The sequence below is a fragment of the Delphinus delphis genome, chromosome 2 (genome assembly GCF_949987515.2).
Source record: "Delphinus delphis chromosome 2, mDelDel1.2, whole genome shotgun sequence".
Classification (NCBI taxonomy): Eukaryota; Metazoa; Chordata; class Mammalia; order Artiodactyla; family Delphinidae; genus Delphinus; species Delphinus delphis.
Window position 1 is genome coordinate 129,099,111 of NC_082684.1, and position 19,403 is coordinate 129,118,513.

At 58.4% G+C, this 19,403-nt stretch overlaps 1 protein-coding gene across 3 annotated transcripts; it reads right to left on the reverse strand.

Annotated features, from left to right (window-relative positions):
* Positions 1-662: 662 nt before the first annotated feature.
* On the reverse strand, positions 663-18,673 carry CSK (C-terminal Src kinase). 3 transcript variants are annotated; one of them, XM_060005613.1, is made up of 13 exons: positions 17,946-18,673; positions 5,577-5,656; positions 5,119-5,466; positions 4,884-4,996; positions 4,316-4,535; positions 3,408-3,501; positions 3,148-3,213; positions 2,965-3,064; positions 2,785-2,875; positions 2,222-2,295; positions 1,938-2,133; positions 1,743-1,829; positions 663-1,516 (listed from the first exon to the last, which is right to left on the reverse strand). In XM_060005613.1, the coding sequence occupies exons 2-13, from the start codon at positions 5,589-5,591 to the stop codon at positions 1,334-1,336; spliced, it is 1,587 nt and encodes a 528-aa protein (XP_059861596.1). In that variant the 5' UTR covers positions 5,592-5,656; positions 17,946-18,673; the 3' UTR covers positions 663-1,333. The 3 variants fall into 3 exon arrangements, with proteins under 3 accessions (XP_059861596.1, XP_059861597.1, XP_059861598.1); XM_060005614.1 differs by having other exon boundaries at positions 5,119-5,280; positions 17,946-18,667; XM_060005615.1 differs by having other exon boundaries at positions 5,119-5,232; positions 17,946-18,664.
* Between the last annotated feature and the right edge of the window lie 730 nt (positions 18,674-19,403).

A 19,403-nucleotide genomic window follows, 5' to 3' on the forward strand; every position in this document is an offset into this window, starting at 1 on the left:
GAGGGGAGAAAATCCCATGGCTGGTCCGCGTTCTCAATCTGTGCCCCACAAGGTGCGGTGGGGAAGACCCCCCCACCTTTGCGTCCTCAGGCACGGGGCTGGGCACACACAGGGCTGGGGACAGGGTGGCAGTGCTACACCTTAGGCGGACTGTGAGAACCACCAGCGTATCAGAGTCTCCCCTTCCCCCTCCCACTCCAGGTCACCATCTCCTCTGAAGCACCAGACGTTTATCCTGCCTCCTACCAAGGGGAGCCCATCTCCAGCTGGTCAGGCCTGGCTTTCTCCCCGGTCCGTGGCTCCAGCCCTCCTCGTGCTGAGGGCCTGAACAACACGGCAGGAGAGGCGGCCGGGATGCCCAGGCATCACCCTGTGGACGGGACCCAAGCCCGGGGCGGCCTCAGGGCCAAACCTGCCTGGCAGCGGGACACTGGGAGAGGCGGGTAGTGAGAGCTCTCCCACGGCAGACACAGGACACTCGCTCGTGCAGCTGACATAAGGCGGCGGCTACATCTGCCCGCGGTGCTCCCCACCCCGCCCCACTCACAGGGCAAGCACAGCCTCACTCACAGAGACAGGGGGATGGACAAGATGGCACGGGGATGGGAGGCCGGGTGGGACAGGCAGGCCCGGCGGAGGAAGCGCCGAGACTGGGCGGCGGGGTCCTCATGGAGTGGTTTATTACGATTCCATCTCACAAGGCAGGTGGGTGGGCGGGCGGCAGCGGCACACGGACTCCAAGCCCCTGACAGACGTCTGCCTCGGGCGCATGCAAACAGTGCAACACGGTCAAGCGCAGACACGGGGCGACCGAGGCAACACGGACAAGGAACACGGGGTGGGGAACGAGGCTGGGGCGATGGGTCCCTAGAGAGGGGCCTGGTCTCCCCAACCCTTGTGGGCAGGACAGGAAAAATAAGATTCGTACTTCTTGTAAAATGCCCATTTGCTGGGTACTTTCTTTCTCCTTATCTTGAAAAATAATAAAAAATAAACACACGGAAAAAAATCTCAAAAAAGGAAAGGGATAAAACTCTAAGAAGGTGAGATATGGGAGGCCAGGGGGAGCCTGACCCCAGTAGGGCTCCTCAGCCTCCTCCCTTCTTGGCCCTTGGGCGGGGTTCCCAAAGCCCCACAGGTGGGTCCATGAGAGAAGGTGCCAGGCCTAGGCGGGGTCTCCGGGGGCCAGAAGGGGCGCAGGCGGCGACAGAGAAAAGAGGCCCACGGTCCTGCTGGGCTCAGTTCGGGTTTGGGCCCAGCGAGTGGGGCACCAGGTCCGCAATCTCTCTGGGTTCAGTCCCCACAGGCCCCCGACCTGGGCGGAGGCCGGCAGTCACAGGTGCAGCTCGTGGGTTTTGATGTGCTCCAGCTGCTCACGGAGCTGCAGGAAGGAGGGCCGCATGGCGGCGTCCAGGTGCCAGCAGTTCTTCATGACCTCGTAGACTGCAGGTGGGCAGCCATCGGGGGCGTCCATCTTGTAGCCCTTCTCCACCCGCGGGACAACGTCCTTCAGGGGCTGCGGGCAGGTGGGTGGTACGCATCGGTGTAAGGCCTGACCCCGAGGGGACCCCCACTCCCCCCTAGTTCCGCCTCAGCCCCGGCCAGGGGAGCGCCTGGAAGGTCCCGAGGGCAGGTCTGCAGCTTCTAGGCCTCAGGCCGGGGAGGTGGGGCTCAGCCGGTCCCCCTCCCTGTCACCCCCTCCCTTGCTCCAAGCCCCACCCAGCCCCAGCGCCCACACTCACAATTCTCGGATAAGGCACTCGCCCGAAAGAGTAGATTTCCCAGAGGAGGATCCCAAAACTCCACACGTCAGACTTGGTGGAGAATTTCTGCCAGTTGGATGGGAGAGGCAGTGTCAGGTCCTGGGAACTGGGGGGTGCGGGTGACCCGGGAACCCCACCCACCACAGCTCAGGCCCTGAGGAGAGGCACGCCCACCTTCTCTCTCAGGGCCTCGGGGGCTGTCCACTTGACTGGCAGCTTGCCCGTGTCCTGGGTGCTGGAAGCTTCCTTGGTGAGGCCGAAGTCGCTGACCTTGGCCACGTTGTCCTCGGACACCAGCACGTTGCGGGCTGCCAGGTCCCGGTGCACGAAGTTGTTGCCCTCCAGGTATTCCATGGCCTCGCAGACATCTCTAGGGGCGAGCCAGCCACATGTCCCCTCAGACAGGGATCCCATAGCAGCCACCCCCCACCCCCGCAATCAGGCATTGCTTCACTCACAGTGAGAACTTGAGGAGACAGTCTCCGCCCAGCACCGACCGACCCCGAGACCGCAGGTAGTCCACCAGACTCCCCTGGGGGCAGGACAGACAGACCAACAGGCCCTATAAGTCAGACTTGCCCTCTAGACCCTGGGAACAGTGGGCCTGGGGCTGGGTAAATGGCGACACTCAAGGGAGGTGTCAGGAGAGGGGAGGGGCAGGGGAGAGGTCAGGACGTCACTACTGAAGGAATATCAGAGTCTGGACACTGGACGCTGTGCTCAGCAATTATCATGCATTATCTCTTAATCTTCATGAATCTCTGAGGGAAACTTCGTTACTACCTCCATTCACAGATGAGGACCTGAGGCTTGGAGGGGTGACACAACTTTTCCAAGGTCGTAGTGAATAAATGATGAGCCAAGACAAAAGCCAAGCCCTGGTGACTTCAAAGACCAGTTGGAGAGAAGGGACTGAGGGAGCAGGGGCCCAAGGGTATGGTGGGGGGCTTGGGGCAGCTGGAAGGCTCGACCCCAGTGTTTAGCTCCAGGCTGGCAACTGGATCGCGGGGCAGGCACACACCTTGGCCATGTACTCGGTGACGATGTAGAGCCCACCTTTCTCCTCTACGATCACGCCCAGAAGCTGTACCAGGTTGCTATGCCGAAGTTGCCTGGGGCAGGACGGGGTGGTCAGAGCCTGCCAAGCCTCCCCATCACCTCTTGGCCCCGGGTGACCTCCCCACCCCCTGCCCCAACTCACGTCATGACCGAGGCTTCAGCCAGGAAGGCCTGGGCAGTGGCGTCGTTCTTAATGCACTTGACGGCGACTTTGTTCCCTCGGTAGTCACCTAGCATCACGTCTGGGGCAAGAGAGTTGGGGGTCGTTTCCTGGACTCCCCCCAGTCATCAGCCTCTCCTAGGGCTCCCACCCTCTCTGGCTCACCTCCAAACTCCCCCTTCCCAATGGTCTGCAGCAGCTTCAGGTCCTTCATGTTCAGCGCCCAGCCGCCTGTGGGGGGAGTGGGTGGTGAGTGAGGGGTGCTGAAGCCAGAGCGGGGGTCACAGCAGAAGCAGACTGGACTGTGACTTATGTGGGGTCCCCTGGACGTCTCCAGAGCCTCCAGGAGGGGGTAGTGCCAGGAAGCCCGGGTGGGAGGAGGCGGGTGGGCAAGTGAGGAGTGGGCGTGGGGGGATGGCACTCACTGCGGAAAAACTCATCCTGGGCCGCCACGGTGCCCTCCATGACCTTTGGCTTGATGAGGCGAGTACAGAGTCCATCTGCGTCTGAGGTGTAGTGCTGTAGAGGGCAGGGCAGGCGATCAGGGCCAGCCCCCTGTGTACCACCCGCGGCTCCCGTGCACTGCCCTGGTCTGACCACCAGATGGCAGCAGAGGCCGGTCCCACCCAGCCCAGAGATGCTTTGGGTCAGGAGGGCTCTCCATTTCTAGCAGGGGTTAGGGAGGCCCCAGACACATGGTCCATCTCCCATGCTACCCCACACCCAGGTGCTGGACGGATACCGGGTTGTTGTGATCACTCTGGGCCTCACCAGCATCCCAAAGCAGAGGACAAGCCCTGGCTCAGTCTAATACCAGCCTCTAGCCAGGTGTGCACAGGACCCTCCCCTGTCCAACCCAGGCCAACCCAGGCCAACAGGGGGAAGGTGCTGAGAGTGAGTACAGGAGGCATCTGGAGGCTGCCTGGGGTAGAGATGGCCTTGGGAGCTGCAGGGACATGTGGGCCGTCAAGGTGAAGCTCATGAGGACATGTTTACGTTCACACAGCTGGGCATACAGCTCTATGAGTGGCTGGAAGGAAGCTAGTTCTGGGATCAGAATACTCAGATTCTAGTCCTGGCGCCTCCAAGTCACAGCTGTGTGACCAGAGGCAGGTCTCTTAACCGCTCTGAACCTCTGTTTCCTGGCCTATGAACTGGGGTACCACCTCCCTGTGCAGGCATTGTGGGGTCAGAGCTCAACGCTGGCACACAGCATGGGCTCTATCGAGGCATGAGGAAACGTGGGCTTGCAGAGGCTGCAGGACGTGCCCAAGGTCATCCAGCTAGAGTGGTGGGACTGCAGCTGGAATCAGGGCCGGCGCGCTCTGCTCACCTCCACCAGCTGCATGAGGTTCTCGAAGTACACCTCCTCGTCGATGCTAAGCTTGCTGGCGTGGTATATGATGCGGTAGTGCTCCACCTTGCCGTCGCAGCTCACGCACAGAGTGTAGTCCCCGGGGTAGTTGGTGCTCTCCCGCACCAGGAACAGGCCTGTCTCTGGTGGGCACAGGAGCCGCTCTGCCTGCTCCCGCGTGATCTTGCCATGGAACCAGCTGCGGGGAGGCCAGGCCTGGGGTCATGGTGGCCCAAGGGCACTGCCAGGCTCCACTTCCCGAAGGCCCTCCCTCTGGCTGGCACCTCTCAACAGTTCAGGGCTCAGACAGGCTCTGGAGGCCCTCATCCTCTGCCTCCTGCCCTTCTTTCTTCAGCCCTCCTAGCTCCGTCCTCCCCTTTGAGGTCCGGCACCCATGCCCTTGCCCTCGTCTCGAGAGGCCCTCACGGACATCCCAGCCCCTCACTCTCACCTCCCTGCTCTCCGGACTCTCTTCTAGGGGTAACAGGGCTCCCCGTCCTCCTTCCTCCCAGACTGGGAATTCCCAACCGTACCCAGAGGTACTCACGGCATGAGGCTGAGCTTGGTGCCTGCCTTCACGCCCTCCCGCTTCTGGACATAGTTGGCTGGGATGATGCCCTCACGGCCCACCTTGTTCTTGGCTTTGTACCAGTTGGGGTCCTGGGGAGAGGGGAGCCCAGACACGCTCTCAGGCTCACCCTCCCATGCAGGGGAGACAAAACCCACCCTCCCGTGCAGGGGAGACAAAACCCAGTGGGTAGGGGTGTGAAGTCCCTGGTTACCTTGGTGACAGCTACAATGGTGAGCACGTCTCCTTTGCAGAAGGGAAGGTCCTGCTCAGCAGTGCCGTGAAAGTTGTACTTGGCAATACATTCTGTACCGGATGGCCAGGCAGCCTGCAGGGCAGGCGACACGTGGGCGGAGAAGCCTGGGGCCCCACCCACCTGCAAGCCCTCAAGGTCACAGCCTCTTGGCTGGCCTCCCTGAGCCTGGGTGAGGTGCCCTTCCCCTGGAGAGCTCTGGGTGTCTTCTAGCTGAGACTTCCCCACGGCCCCCAGACCTGTGCTCCCATCTTGAGGGCCGTGCATCTGACAGTGGGCCCTGGAATTCCATTTTGCTGAAAGCCAGGACTGGGGAAAAGGGGAATGAATCGACCTGAATCCTCATTCTCACTCTTCTGAGCACCCCCGTGGTGGTGGTGGGGATACTCCACTGCCCTAGACCCCTGCCCCTGCAGTACCTGAATTGCCGACATCTTCTCAGAAGATCTGGTATCCCCGTGTCACAGGAAGGCCAACCTGTCACTTGGTACCATGAGAGCTGTGGGGAGAGGGGAAGATTGAGGGAAGGCTGTGAGAGGAGATGGTTCCCTCCATCACTGAGACCCTACTCCTTCCCCATAGCAATACGAACAGATGCCAGAGGCTTCCGGAGCTGGGACCTGGGGCAAGGGCTGTCCTTTCCAGTCTCAGCAGGCTGAGGGCACGGGGCAGGGGAGGAGGCAGGGGATGAGGGCTGAGGACCACCAAGGACAGAGGGCCGTCAACCCTGAGCCCATTGTGGCCTTACAGCCCTTGGAATGACCAACAGAGGCTACAAAGCGTAGTGGGTAAGTAGTGTCTGCCCCACCAGCCCCCCATGGCTGGATATCAGCTAAGTGGTCTGTGGGGGACCACAGGGCAGCTGTGAACCTGGGGAAGGTGCTTGGGACCTTGGGAAAGTCCCTTGTCCTCTGTGGGCCTCTTAGTTCTGTCACCTATAAAAACTCACCCAGGCAGTATCTCTGAAGCCAAACGTATGCCAACCCCATGGCCTGGCAACCCTACTTCCCAGCACACACCCAAGAGAAAACAGGGCAGGCACTGCTGACACAGGCACAGGAGCACACGCAGTAGCACGGTCTGTAACGAACCTCACACTGGGAACTGCCCAGACGCCCGTGAGGAGTGAGATGGATAAACTGTGTACATTCACAGAGTACTGGCCAGCGGTAAACATGAATAAACTACAGCTACGAAACAACACTGATGCATCCAAACATGCTAACCAAGACGCCAGACAGAAAGCACACATGCCTTGTGATTCCATTCGTATAAACTCCACAGTCAGGGGATTTTCCAGTGCAGGATGGCGACTCCCCTTGGAGGAGGCAGCGACTGGAAGGGGGCAAGTTCAACTCTGTAGCGCTTCACTGAGCTGTACCCTTGTGGCTGGTATATATTCTGGTGTATGTGTTTACTTCAGTAAAACTGACTACCCCGAGATAGCTACCTCAGCCAACCCCACACCCCAAGAGCAGCTAGTCAACCCCGTCTTGCACACATACTCTTTGTGGCCCCAGCTCAGCACTCCCTCTATGACCAGCATCTTCCCAAACACAGCCCAGAGCCCCCGAGTACCTGTCCTAGGAAGCAGAGGGATGGGGCTACTGTTCTCTTCTGACAGATGAGGAAACTGAGGCTCAGACAGGGCCAGTGACTACTCCGTGCTCACAGTATGTTAGAAGAAAAACTCCTCCATGTGCCTTGTTCCCAGGCTCATTTGCAGGACACACAAGGCCTGGGGCCTGGTGGACACTCACAAACTTTACCACCTACCCCAGGCCAGGCGGTGGAAGAAGACATTTGAGTGCAAGTGCCTAGGGGTGTGAGGTGAGTGAGGACTGCAGAGCTTAGGTGGGCTTCCTGGAGGAGGGAGCGCTGGAGCTGAGCCCTGAAGGTTAGAGGGCTAAAAAAGGCAGGGGCACCCCAGGCTGGAAGCCCATGGTGAGGAGGGCGGGAAACAGACCCTGATGGTCTGAGCACCCCGTCAGTCTGCGGCAGGGGACCGTGTGTACTGGGTCCGCCTGGCACAAAACTTGCAGGGATGCGGGGGCTTCAAATGCTGACGTGAGGAAACAGGGTTTGCTTCTGAGGGCCATGGGGTCTGTGGGCCTCAGCAGGGGAGTGTGTGGTCTTGGAGACCAGAAGGAGCCGGGGAGAACAGAGGTGGGGAGAAGCACCACTGCGTCCAGGCCCCATTTCCAGGCTTCCCTTCCTCCCGGCATACATAGTGCTTCCTGTCCCAAGGCCAGCCCGTCAACCTCTGCCATCTGGGCAGGGAGCCTGGGGCACAAGAAGGATGAGCCTGGACACCCCTACACACACACATACATTGACACGACTGAGCCACCATGAGTATAGGAAGCACCTCCAGGCCCCCAAGAACCACATGTGGGAGCCGTGAGCTCCTCTTGCCCCCATTTTATAGAAATGGAAACTGAGGCTCATGAGGTTTGAACAACTTGCCCTACGTCGCACAGCTAGTTAGGGGCGATGGTCCGGAACTTGAACGGGGGTCCCTCTGTGGCTGGCTGGGTCCCCAATCTTCAAGACCTTCTGAATAGGGGCTCTGCCAGCTCTCCACATCCCCTTGCCTCCCCCTCCCTCGCAAGATTCACCACCACCAAGGGAGAGAGGGCGAGGAGGCTGAGGCACCATTAGTCACCCTCCCAGCTGTCAGTTTGCAAACACTCCCTCCCCTGCAGGCCTGCAGCTGCTGCTGCCGCCTCCCCACTGACTAGATGATAATAACAAAAATAATAATAGGCCCTGTTTGCTGAGCACTTATTCTGTGCTGCGCCCTGTCCTTGGCACATTATGGCTCATCAAATCCTCTAACAACTGAGAGGGAGAGGCTATTATTATCCCCATTTTACAGATGAGCCAGGCTGAGAGGCAAGTGGCCTTACCTGAGGCTACACCTCCAGTGAGCGTCCTGCCCCACGCAGATGTCATATGCCTGAGCCAGCAGGCCAGTTCGACCCCCACCCCTGGTGCCTCCTGCCTTATGTGCACGCACCATGCGGGGGCGGCCAGGAGGCTGGGACCACACTGGCCTCAAAAAGAGAGTGCAAGGGAAGAGGGAGAATCAAGCGGTGCTCAGAGGAAGGGGCAAGGCCAGGAGGGTCAGGGTGGCCTGCCTTGAGGGTCTGGGTTTTGACAGATATGGAAACGAGAGGGAGGAGCTAGCCTCTCCCCTTTGCTCTACTGGCTATGACTTCAGGACTCAGTTTCCCCATCTGTACAATGGGCTGGTGACAACCCTACAGCTCCCAGGGCTGTTCTGAAGCCTGCTTTCTTCCCACAGAAATCCTGCCAGCAGGAGCTGCAGACCCTCTCTGATGGCTCCTCCCTGGCGAAGTCATGAGGCCAGGAAGGTCCCGTCCTTAGGGCTCTGAGGGTCCAGCCGGGCTATCCCCTTCCAGGTCAGAGGCCAAGAGTCAGAGTGGCTGGGAGGGGCTACTGCGAACCTAGGCCTCTAGTCAGGCCTTGATCAGGCACAGAGGGGCCCTTCCAGGGTTATGTGAACCTTGTTTCAGGCCACTTTGTGGAAGAAGTGCAGGAACTTTGTCCAGGGAGTCAAGGGCTCTGAGTCCTGTTCCTGGCTCTGCCACCAACTTGTTGTGTGACCTTGGGAAAGTCCCTTGACCCTTCTGGGACTCACTGGCTCTCCAGCACCTGAACCAGATCCCTTTCTCACCCGCTGCTCCTAGGACCCTGGTACCCCACCCACCTTCCCACCTTGGCATTCCCTCTCCACTCCTTCCCCCTTCTCTACCCAAGGAACTTCCATTCAACCTTCAGGGGTTGCACGTGTGCCTAAGAAAATGTAGTAGGACAGTCCCTGCAGTACTGTTTGTTGTAGCAAGAGATTGGGAGAAACCTTTATGTCCGTTAATAAAGAACCAAGTAAATATATGACCAGATAGCCTGAAAAGGCAACAACACAACTCCAGCTGTTATGGGGCCAGGATGGATCTCTGGGTGCTGATACAGAAACCTCCCCACGATAGAGTAAGTAGAAATGGCAAAAAGCCAGCTCAAGTCACGAAGGAAACGTTGCTGGGGGAATAGGACAGTGACATGGCATCTCAGTACCACCCTCCAGATTAATCAGAGAGAGGAAAAAGCACCTCCACCACAGGGAGATGTGGCAGATACCTCGTTAACCGAGTGATCAAATTAAGCATCACCAATAATGAGAGGCGCACACTGAGTGCCTCCTGCACTAAGGAGGGCACAGCATCCTCTGTGCGATGGGCCCGCAGAGCTGCTTAACCTGACTCCAATCAGGAAGACGTAGGCAGACAGAGACCAAATAACCGGCCTGGACTCTTAGAGTCAATGTCATAAAAGACAAAACAAACAAAGAAAGGCTGGGGAATGTTCTGGATTAAACAAGACACAAAAGAAACATGAAACAACAACAAAATGGTAATTATGTGAGGTGAATGATGTGTTAAGTAACCTCATTGTGGTAATCGTTTCACAATATGCACATATATCAAATCATCACACTGTATACTTTAAACTTACACAACATTAAATCGCAATTATCTCAACAAAGCTGCAAAAGAAAAAAAGAAAAGAAAAGACACATGATAGCAAGATTCAATGAGTGATTCTGAATAAGATTCTGGATCAGAGGGAAAAAATAGCTATAAAGATCATTTGGGGACAACTGGGAAAATGAAAATGTTAGATAATGTTATGGAATTAATGTTAATTTTCTTAGGTGTGATCATGGTACTGTGATTATGTAAGAGATACACGATAAAGTACTCAGGAGAGAAAGGTACGATGCCTGCAACTAACACTCAAATAAATCAGCAAAAAAAAAATACGTATACACATATGTCCATGTATATAAAAGAAGAGGTAAAGCGAATGTGGCAAAATGTTAAGAACTGGTGAAACTGGGTAAAGTATACATGGGTATTCATTATACCATTATTTCAGCTTTTTGGTGGGTCTGAAATACTCAAAGACCAAAAAAAAAGCAGGGTGCAGGACATCACCCATGGTATATTACAAATTATTGTTTTTTTAAAGGACATACCATTCACCCCTAACCTTAGATATGAAAGATAGATATCTCTGAAAGATAGAAGAAACTGATAACAGAGGTTGTCTCTGGGAATGGGAAGGAGTAGTGAGTATCAAGTTCAAGGGAAACTTACTGTTCGTTGTATATTTGCTATTTTGTTCTTTTAACTTTTGTTTTTTTAACCACATGCATCTATTGCCTTCCCCCTAAAAATAAGATTAGTAAGAAAATCAATAACTTTTTGAAAACCACTTGTGCCAGGAGCCTTCCGGGGCTCCCCAGCTGTGGTGGCTGCTGGGGCCTCCAGAGCCTCTCACGCCCCATGCTCCAGCGAGAAGCTCACTGACCCTGTGGGAGCCCCTGCAGGAGGGGAGCCGGGCCCAGGGCGGCCGCTCAGCACGTGAGTGCTGAATGAATGAATGAACCAACAAACAACAGGGGGAAGCTAGGCTGGCTGCACCACACTGCGGTCCCATAACCGACAGGACTATACTTAACCCCTAAGGGACAGCAGCTGCCACCCCACCCCCACAGGGCTGGGGGACAGGGGGCTTTCACTCCGACTTCCTGCCCCAAACCCTGCTCCCAGGAGTTCTTGTGCTGGGGTCCTGGGAACAGGCTGGGCATTGTGCCCAAGCGCTGAGGTCAGTGACCACAGCCTCAGGCAGGCCTTTCTTGGGAGCCCAGGCTGGCAGGCAGGGGGGAAGCCCAGCAACTGCCCTTTGCCTGCCTTGGGGAAGCTGTAGACCCTCACAGCCTAGCACGTGCTGAGGGCCAGTGTAGGTTAAGGGGCTCCTGCCCTGCCCCCCTTACCAAAACTCCACTGCCTAATGGGGCGTGGGAGCCTTCAGTAACTGTTTACACCCAGCTAAAAATAGCCACTGAAAAGGGAAGTGCACAAGAGACCTGGGGGAACTCTGGGGGCCATGGCCCCCAGAGACTCTGGTCCTGCCACAGGACCCAGCTGGAGCCTCTGCGGGGCAGGGCAGCCCCCAGAGGCAACAAGCAGGTCCACCTTGCCCTCTTATTCTTTGAGCCACTGTTTCAAGAGGCTCCCTGTGAGCCCAGCTCCATGTGTGGCAGCCAGGATGGACAGGAGGGGGGAAGGGCCCCGGAGGTCCTGCCCTTGGGACCCCAAGAATGCTACTCAGCATCTCTGCTCTGTGCGCAGCCCTGCTCCACCCCTCCTGGCTACCAGCTGATCAGTCCCGGCCAGGTGTGCTTGGGGCCTCAGCAGAGACGGACAAAGGCCACTGGGGAAGGCTTCCAGGAAGAGGGGGCGGGGAGGGGAGGATCTCAGGTAGAAGCGACTGTGCTAGCTCCGGCCAGGATTAGGATTTCAAACCGTGGTACAGAGAGAGTTAATGAAGGCGGGAGGAGGCTCAGGGTGAGGCGGGTGAGGGTCAACAGAGGCTCTGAACCCAGGCAGCCTGGCACACAGCTCTGCGTTTCTGATTGGGCACGCCCCTCCGAAAGACACCTGAGGAGGGCGGGGCACCAACAGCAGCTGGGCTGGTTTGGCAGCAGTAAAATCAGCCCCACCTCTGGTTCTAGAAGCACAGGGCACCCAGGCTGACGGCACTGTGATGCCCCTGGTGACACACCAGGCCACGGGCTGGAGGCTGGTTCCCACTGAGCCAGATGGGTGGTCCCAGAGCCCTCAGCTGGGCAGCTGCAGAATTGGGCACAAGACCCTTGGAGAGGCCTGAACCTCCCCGGGGGTCAGAAGAGGGCTGGAAGGATGGACGGTCCCACTTTGTCTCCAGTGTGAGCTGCCCCACCCTCACCCCCAGGGTTCCCTCAGCATCCAGCACCCCTGCCCTAAGGGGAGGGGTGAGCTTAATGGCTGCAAAGTGTTAAAGACCAAATTACAGCAACTCACTGGCTTTTTTCCTGCCCCGCAATGGCTCAGTGGGGGCTGGAGCTAGAGGAGGCTAGTAAGGGGAGCCGCCTTCCCCAGGCGCTGCTGCAGCCTGAGGCTGACACTCCTGGCCCAGAAAGGTTTCTAATTACCGCTCAGGAGCCTAATTACCTACATGTACTGGGCAGTGGGGACTCCAGGCCTCTGTTCCGCCACCCACCTCAGCACAGGCTGTGGTCTTTGCATCTTCATTTGCCTACATTTACATACAGCCTCTCAGCACTGACCTCCAATGAACCCTTAAAAACCACCTCCAACGAACCCTTAAAAACCAGAGCGTCCTTGTCCCTCACCCCAAAGTCCCCTAGGCACGTTACAGGTGGGGAGATTGCGGCCCAGAGGCCGGTGAGCTGGCCACCAGATTCCTGGTCTCCCCATCTCAGAACTGGGACCCCGAGAACACATGGCTCAGAAGGTAAAGCTGAGGGGGCCCAACTCAAAGGACGTACAGTCTTGCTACCCAGTGTAGGGAGAAGGGTTACCAACACCCTCGCCCCACGGGATGGACTGTAAAAATGAAAGCACGAACAGTGAGAGCCTACTGACCCAATCCTGCCTTAGTTATTTAATCCTCCAAAAAACCCCATGAAGTTTTACTGCTGATCTGTTTGACAGAGGAGGAGCCAGGCTGAGGAGGATCACCCAGCTTCCAAGGGGTAGAGCAAGGATTTCAGCTCAGAGTTGTCTGAACCTGGTCGGGAGAAAACCCCTCCACCCTTCCCTTGGGCAGGACAGATGACACCCTGGACAGAGAGGTGCGAGTGGGCAGCTGAGGGGAGGTCCACCCAGAGATCAGCCCTCCTGCTCTGGGAAGGATGGGTTACATCTGTACCATGCCATGCCTCGCACAGCAACTGGAGAAGCCAGCAGCCCTAGAGTGGAGGAGCTCTAAGCAAGGACCTCTGCCCCTACCCTGTCTCTTTCTCAAACGCTTCTTGATTTTCATGGCCCTTCCTCTCCAGGAAGCCCTCCTGGCTGCTCCAGCCTACGCAGATCCCCTGCTTCTGAGCTCCCCGGAGCCCTGCCAGGAAGTTGGAACCACAGGCCTCTCCCTACTGACTGACTCCTCTCTGACTCTGGCCTCTTCTATTGGTTGGCAGGGGGGCCTCAGGGTTCCTTCTCTCCTCTCCTCTCCAGTCTCCCTGACAGCATGGGCCACAGACGTCCGGCCGGTTGGGGAGCAGCGGCTGGGCTGGGCAGGGCTGAGAAGCAGCAGCCTGGGTGTGCAGGCGTCAGATGACACCCAGGTTTTCACCCACCCACAAGGCTTCCAACTGTGCAGAGAGGAGGACCCGCGGGGAGGAGGAGGGCACCAGGCAGCCTCTCCTGCTTCTAGGGGCCTAGACCACGGAAGGGGAGGGGAGGCGGAGGGAAGCTGCGGTTGGAGGCCCAGTCCCACTGAGGCGTACAGAGCTGGTGTGTGATGAGAAGCTACCCTCATCACAGTACCTCAAAACCAGGAAGAGAAACTGAGCTGGCAGAAGGGCGAGCTGGGCTGCGTGGGGCCCTCAGGTCCCTGGGGGCCTGCCAAGGGGAGCTCTTTGGACAGTCGCTGGACAAACCACTTGTCCCTCCCAGGCCTCAGTTTCCCCACGGGAAAAATGGGATTCTCTCCCTGGTCCTGCCAGTCTGACCCTGATTGGTATGGGCTGCAACATGCCTGACACAAGAGACGCCCCCCAGTTAGTGGAGTACTCCTGGTCCCCCAACAGGCTCTGGCCTCTCCCGGGTAGCAGGGCTTGGCCCCCCGAAGTGAGCCTCGCCCTGCCTGCTTCTCCCCTCAGCCACGCAGGGAGCACACTAGCTCTTCCTCACCAGCTCTTTATTTTTAGGTCTGAATTTGACTTTAATCATTACTTAGCGGATTCTATTTCCAGCCCTTGGATGAAGGGACCCAGAGGAGAGGAGGAGGGGAGGCAGTGCTCCCTGCCTGGTGTGGAGGGTGGCCTGCCTCCTCCACCCATCCTGTCCCCAACCAAGGAGGGGGGGCACTGAGAAACTCCCAAAGTGCTCACCCCAGCCAGGCCAGCATCTTGGAGAGGACCGCACCCTGTGACCTCATCCCAGCCCGAGCTGTGGGACAGGAGGGCAGTTGTAATGCCCGCCTCCCCTGCGCCAAGACCAGGGACGAGGGGGACACTCCAAAGGCAAAAGTCTGGTGGCCGGAGTCCGAGGTCATGTGCCTGGGAGCCCTCTGCAATGAATGGGCCACCTTGGGGAGGACCCTCTACCTAGGTTAGTCCTGAGCCATACCAGGGTCAGCTGGGGCTATGGTCTCCTAGGCCCTGGGAGTGCCAAGCTGAGACTGCTTTCCTCCTACTGTCCATGGGCTGACCCTAGCAGGGCACTCCCAGTTCTCTGATCTCCACAGACGTGGAACAAGAGGAAGTAAGCGATGTCACAGCAGTACACGCTCAGATTACACCTGGGGAGCACCTGCTGAAGAGAAGGACACTAACACACAAGACTTCCCTAGTGATTTGTGGACCATCTATGTTCCCCTTCAACTCCCAGCTGGGAGGCTCTCGAATCTCTGCCTCTGACCCCAACTTTCTTCCCTTCCCCAGCCACTGGGCGGGAGGATGAGGCTGGCATGGCTGTCCCTGGCTTGGGGCTCCGGATGCCGGGGTTCCTTGCTAAGACTCAGTTTTCCCAGGGAAAGTAGGCCTCTATCTCCACTGGGGAAATGTGGGGCTGGCCTAGGAAGTAGCTGAAGCTGGGGGACAGGAGGCAGCCAGGCTCTCAGAGAAAAAGCCTTGTCCATTCAGCTCTGATGCTGAAAGAACAGAGGGAGAATGGGTAGGGCCAGGCCCCAGAAACCAACCAGTAGCCCACCTTCCACATGGTGATGGGGACGGGGGAAGGCAGAGAGGGGGGACAGGATACTGGCCAGAGCAGTCTCTGAACACAGGGTTTCTGAAGGGCTCCCTGGGCAGAGACCACCCTTGGCTGGGTGAGCCATCAGCCAGCCCTGGCCCGGGTGTCTTCTGCACACGCTGAAGCAGCCTGAAGTGGGCATTCCTTCAGCAAAGCCTACCCCTTCTCACAGAGTGCCTAGTGGATGCCAGGGGGTGTGCCAGGCACCTTCTAGTACCTTGGTTAGTTAGTTCCGTGTCCGCACACTCCCCTCTGACGTAGGTATCACCGTCCCTGTTGTGTATATAAAGGAACTCTGGCTCAAAGGATGACCTGTCCAAGGTCCCTCCTCCCTGGCCTAAATGGCACAGCTGGGCCTGGAATCACGTTGGTTGGGTGCCAAGCTGCCCACTCTCTCCAATACTCTCAGCTGCTTTGGGGGCCTGCAGTAACAACAATTACAACAGCAACAGACGGGAAACAACGATGCACAAGCTTGGTAAGAGGGTTGGGGTAAGGCTGCTGCGGCAGAGCTTTCGGGAATATTTTGTAGCTTTTTAGGAGCAAAGTTGCACAGATTGTGTAGCAACATGAGAAAATGCCCAGATATGGTATTAAATGAAAAAAGGTGTGATGGCACGCATACCCAAATGAAAACAGCGACAAAGGCAAAAAAGATCAGGAAAAGACTGGCTGGGAGCTCGAAGATACTAACAGTCACTGTGCCGGTGAAGAAACAGTGGGTGAATTTTCTGTGTTCTAAATTTTCTGTAGTGCTGTTTTGTTACTTTCTAAATTAAGAACCCTAATACTATTTACCTACATACGTAGTTTTCTGAGCTCAGATTTGCTTCCTGGGGACCCACCTGCCACCCAGCTCTGGTCCTGGTGTCTGGGACATCAAGGGATGGCCTTTCTGATTTGGGACAGCCCCTCAGACACATGAGGGTGCTTCCCTACCTTCTCGTTCCCAGACCAAACACCTTTGGGGACAATGAGGTTCAAAACCTCCCAAAGAACAAGCTCAGAACTGGACCCAAGCCGTCCTGCCAGATCAGGCTTGTTGGGGCGGCCACGTCACACTGTGAGCCCTGGGCCTCTGTCTCTGCCTGTACTCTGGTCTGCTCTGTGATGGCTCAACCCCTTGGGGCCTGGTGCCCTCTGCAGCAGTGCTGGGGACCCTCTTCTGGTCCTTCTCTGTCCCAGACCCAAGGCAGAGAGAAGAGCAGGGAGGAAGACACCAAGCTCGCCACATAAAAAGTGAAGCCCTGCACACGTGCTTGCCTGAAGCCAGACCCCTTTCTACAAGGGTCTTGGGACCCCGGCCTGCACCCAACAGTTCACAGGCGTCCAACCATGTCAGGCTTCAGCCCCAGGCCCTCAGGCTGGCAAGGAAGTTAGGGCTGGGTGAGGGGAGCCTCACAGGCCCAACACATCTGTATCCCCTCCACTGTGCATGTCAGGGCAACCGGAAACAACTCTAAATCAAGGGCAGAGGTCTGAGCGGGACGAAACTGCCAGCAGCCCCAAGGGGCCCCAGACACGGCTAAGTATCCCCCAGGGAGCCTCCCACACTTCCAGCAGCAAAAGGATCCTGCCACAGTCCCAGTCTCCTTCCTGCTGCCTTCACCCTGTTCCTGCTGGGGCCCCACCAAGAAAGACACTGGGAACACCAGGGTGTAGGGAGCTTGGAAGAGACACCCTGGGTGTCCCCACTCTGACAATGTTCCCATGCCAAGGCTGAAGGGTGCTCCTTGTGGAAACAGGGCTCTCGCCTTCCCCATCCAGATCCCATTCACCAGCTGGGCCAAAGGTGTATAGGAGGGAGAGGTCAGGAATGACCACCAGGCTGCTTCAGTTCAGCACCAGGGCTGCACCCCGTGGGTGCCCCACACACTCACCGCATCCCTCAGTGGGACCCAGCCTCAGGCACCAGGGGGAAATCCCACGGGCAGTGCCAATGCTGCCCGAGCCCAGACCCAGGCAGAGCCGGGGCCGGAAGCCCTCTCCCTTCTCTTTAGCCCTCTGTAGGGGAGCACGTGCTCACCCCACAAGGACCCATGGGCCAAGCTGGGGGCTTATGTCCCTGGTGGGTAAAGGCACCTGGCTGGTTTCTCTCTGCCCACAGCAGTCCAGCTCTGCAGACCCGGGGGGATGAAAGGACAGACAGCCTAACTCTGCCAGAGGCCTGGGATAGCAACTCCCCCTTTAAGCCTCAGTCCCCTGGTCTACAAAACAGGAGGGAAGATAAACCCCTAGTTAAGCTCCAAGAATCTAGTGGCTGGACACGCCCCTTCCTGACACCTGGCTGGGCCCTGAGGAGCCTGGGAAAAGGGGCTGACAAGGCTGCCAGGAGGTGGGGCATGGTCCTAATGCCCAGTGTCACCTCCACCAGGACAGAGGCCCAGCCCAGTTTCCCCACCCTAGGGTCAGAGGTCCCTTGGCTTAGGCCTGGTCTTCTGGGAGGCCGAGGGTGACAGGCTCAACCTCTGGCAGGCTCAAGGGAGGTGGCTGGGCCCTGGGCTTCCTGGAGACGGCAGGGCCTCCGCAGGGGAATGCGGGAGGGGTCAGAACCAGGCAGGCCAAGGAACCCGCAGGGAGGCCCTGGGCCGGGAATGGCAAACCGCCCATCCTCCTGGGCCCTGGCCCATGCCGACCCCCTCCCTCCAGGCTCCAGCCAGCCCCCACAAGAGGGGGAGGACAGACTCGGGGTGGCCAGAGACAAGTCTGTGGGGCTCGAAAGGTAGTACCTCCCTCGTGCGCTCCCCTCCCAGTCGGGCTGGGCTGACAGTGACTCCCGGGAGATTTCGAACCCGGGAAGGAGGGTGTAAGGGAGGTGGGGGATGGGTGTGGACGCCACGGCAGCTGCAACAGAAGCAACAGAAGCGGGACGAGCGACCTCCACCCACCTCCCGCCGGGAAGCACTCGGACGCCCACCTCCTCCAGGTCTGTCAGGCACTCACCTCTCTCGGGGCACTGCGGTCCGGGCCACCTCGCTGCGGGCAGCATCAGCGGCCTGCGGGGCAGTCCATGCGGCCAGGGGGGAGGGGAGGGGCGCAGGGGTCCCCGGGTGGTGCGGTACAAAGAGGTCTGGGTGCGAAAGGAGGGGGAGGAGGGACGGCCAGACAGAGGCAGGGGGACGGCCTCGCGGCCCGGGTCGGGGAGGGAAGAAAGGCGGGGGAAGGGGGGCGGGAGGGAGTCGGGGGGAGGAAACAATGTAGCCGGCGCGGCCCCGGTAGAGTTCCGCTTCCGAAAGCCGCTACAGAGGTTCGATTTTGGGACGTCGCGCCGGCTGCCCCGGACCCTGGATCGGGGCCGCAGGGGGTCCCCGCGTTCCACGTCCCGGAGGCTCCGGCGGCCACAGGCTGGCTGGGGCGGGAGGGACCGCTGTCCGGGGGATGGCCCCGACGGCGGCGCGGCCGGGCGATCGCCCCGCTCGGACCCCACCCCGGCAAGACCTCCGGGCAGGGTGCGGGGTGGGGCGAGAGCTAGAGGGCGACGGTGGTCTCAGTGGCGGCGGCCAAGCTCGGCTCGCCCTGGGCTCCGCTGGGAGGAAGCTCGCAGGCCTGGCGAGAGGAAGCGCGGCCCGGATCCTCCGCCCGCGGCAGCGCGCCTGCGCGAGGGAGCCGGCCCGGCGCGCCGCGGGGCGTGGGCCGGCGGGGCGGCGCCCCCTGCCGGGCTCCGGGGGCACTGCGGGGGGGTGTGTCCGCGCCCACGCCCTGCCCCCACCTGCCCACTGGCGCTGAAGGATCCTGAAGGCCCCTCACCGAGGGCCGACCAGCCCGCCTTGGAGCAACCTCCAAGCCTTCCTCGGGCGCAGCTCCCCCGATGTAGAAGCGATTGAGGCCAGGCCTGGTCCCCTCTCCTCGGATCTGTTTGTGGAGAGTGGGCCTCACTCACAGCAGCATTTATAGATTCACAAGCATTTCCTGGCGCTGAGAATGTGACAATTCAGGAGTCTACTAGTAGGACCACTTCGTTACCGTCAAGGAGTTCCCAGTACTGACAGGCCAACAGACAAGCGCCAAGAGATAACTGATAAAAGTGAAGAAGTGGTGTACAAGGTCCACAGGAAGCAGAAAAGAGGGAAGGCCTAATGAGACTTCACAGAGCTGGGACCTTAGGCAGAAGGAACAGCATGGACAAAGGTAGGGAGAGGTGAGAGCACTTGATGGCTCTGGGAACTGTAAATAGCTCAGTACGGCTGCAGTTTGCAGTGTGGGTCCAGGAAAGTAGTGGGAGATGGGCTCCCTGCAAGCCCCAGAGACAAGAGAGATCCAAAGGGCCTTATGGAACTTTCCTGGACTTTGTTTTCAGCTTGGCAGCAGTGAGGAAGTTGTCAGTAGCTATGTGATTTTGGGAAAGTTACTTAACCTCTCTGTGCTCTAGTTTACCAAATGGGGGAAGTTATAACACCAACT

What these genes read in the sequence shown, in the direction of transcription:
- CSK (XM_060005613.1), bottom strand. An exon ending in CCATTGTAGCTGTCACCAAG is followed by an intron (nt 4,997 to 5,118) that starts GTAACCAGGGAC and finishes CCCTCTCCCCAG; the next exon opens with GACCCCAACTGGTACAAAGC. An exon ending in TGGGAAGGGGGAGTTTGGAG is followed by an intron (nt 3,065 to 3,147) that starts GTGAGCCAGAGA and finishes CTCTTGCCCCAG; the next exon opens with ACGTGATGCTAGGTGACTAC.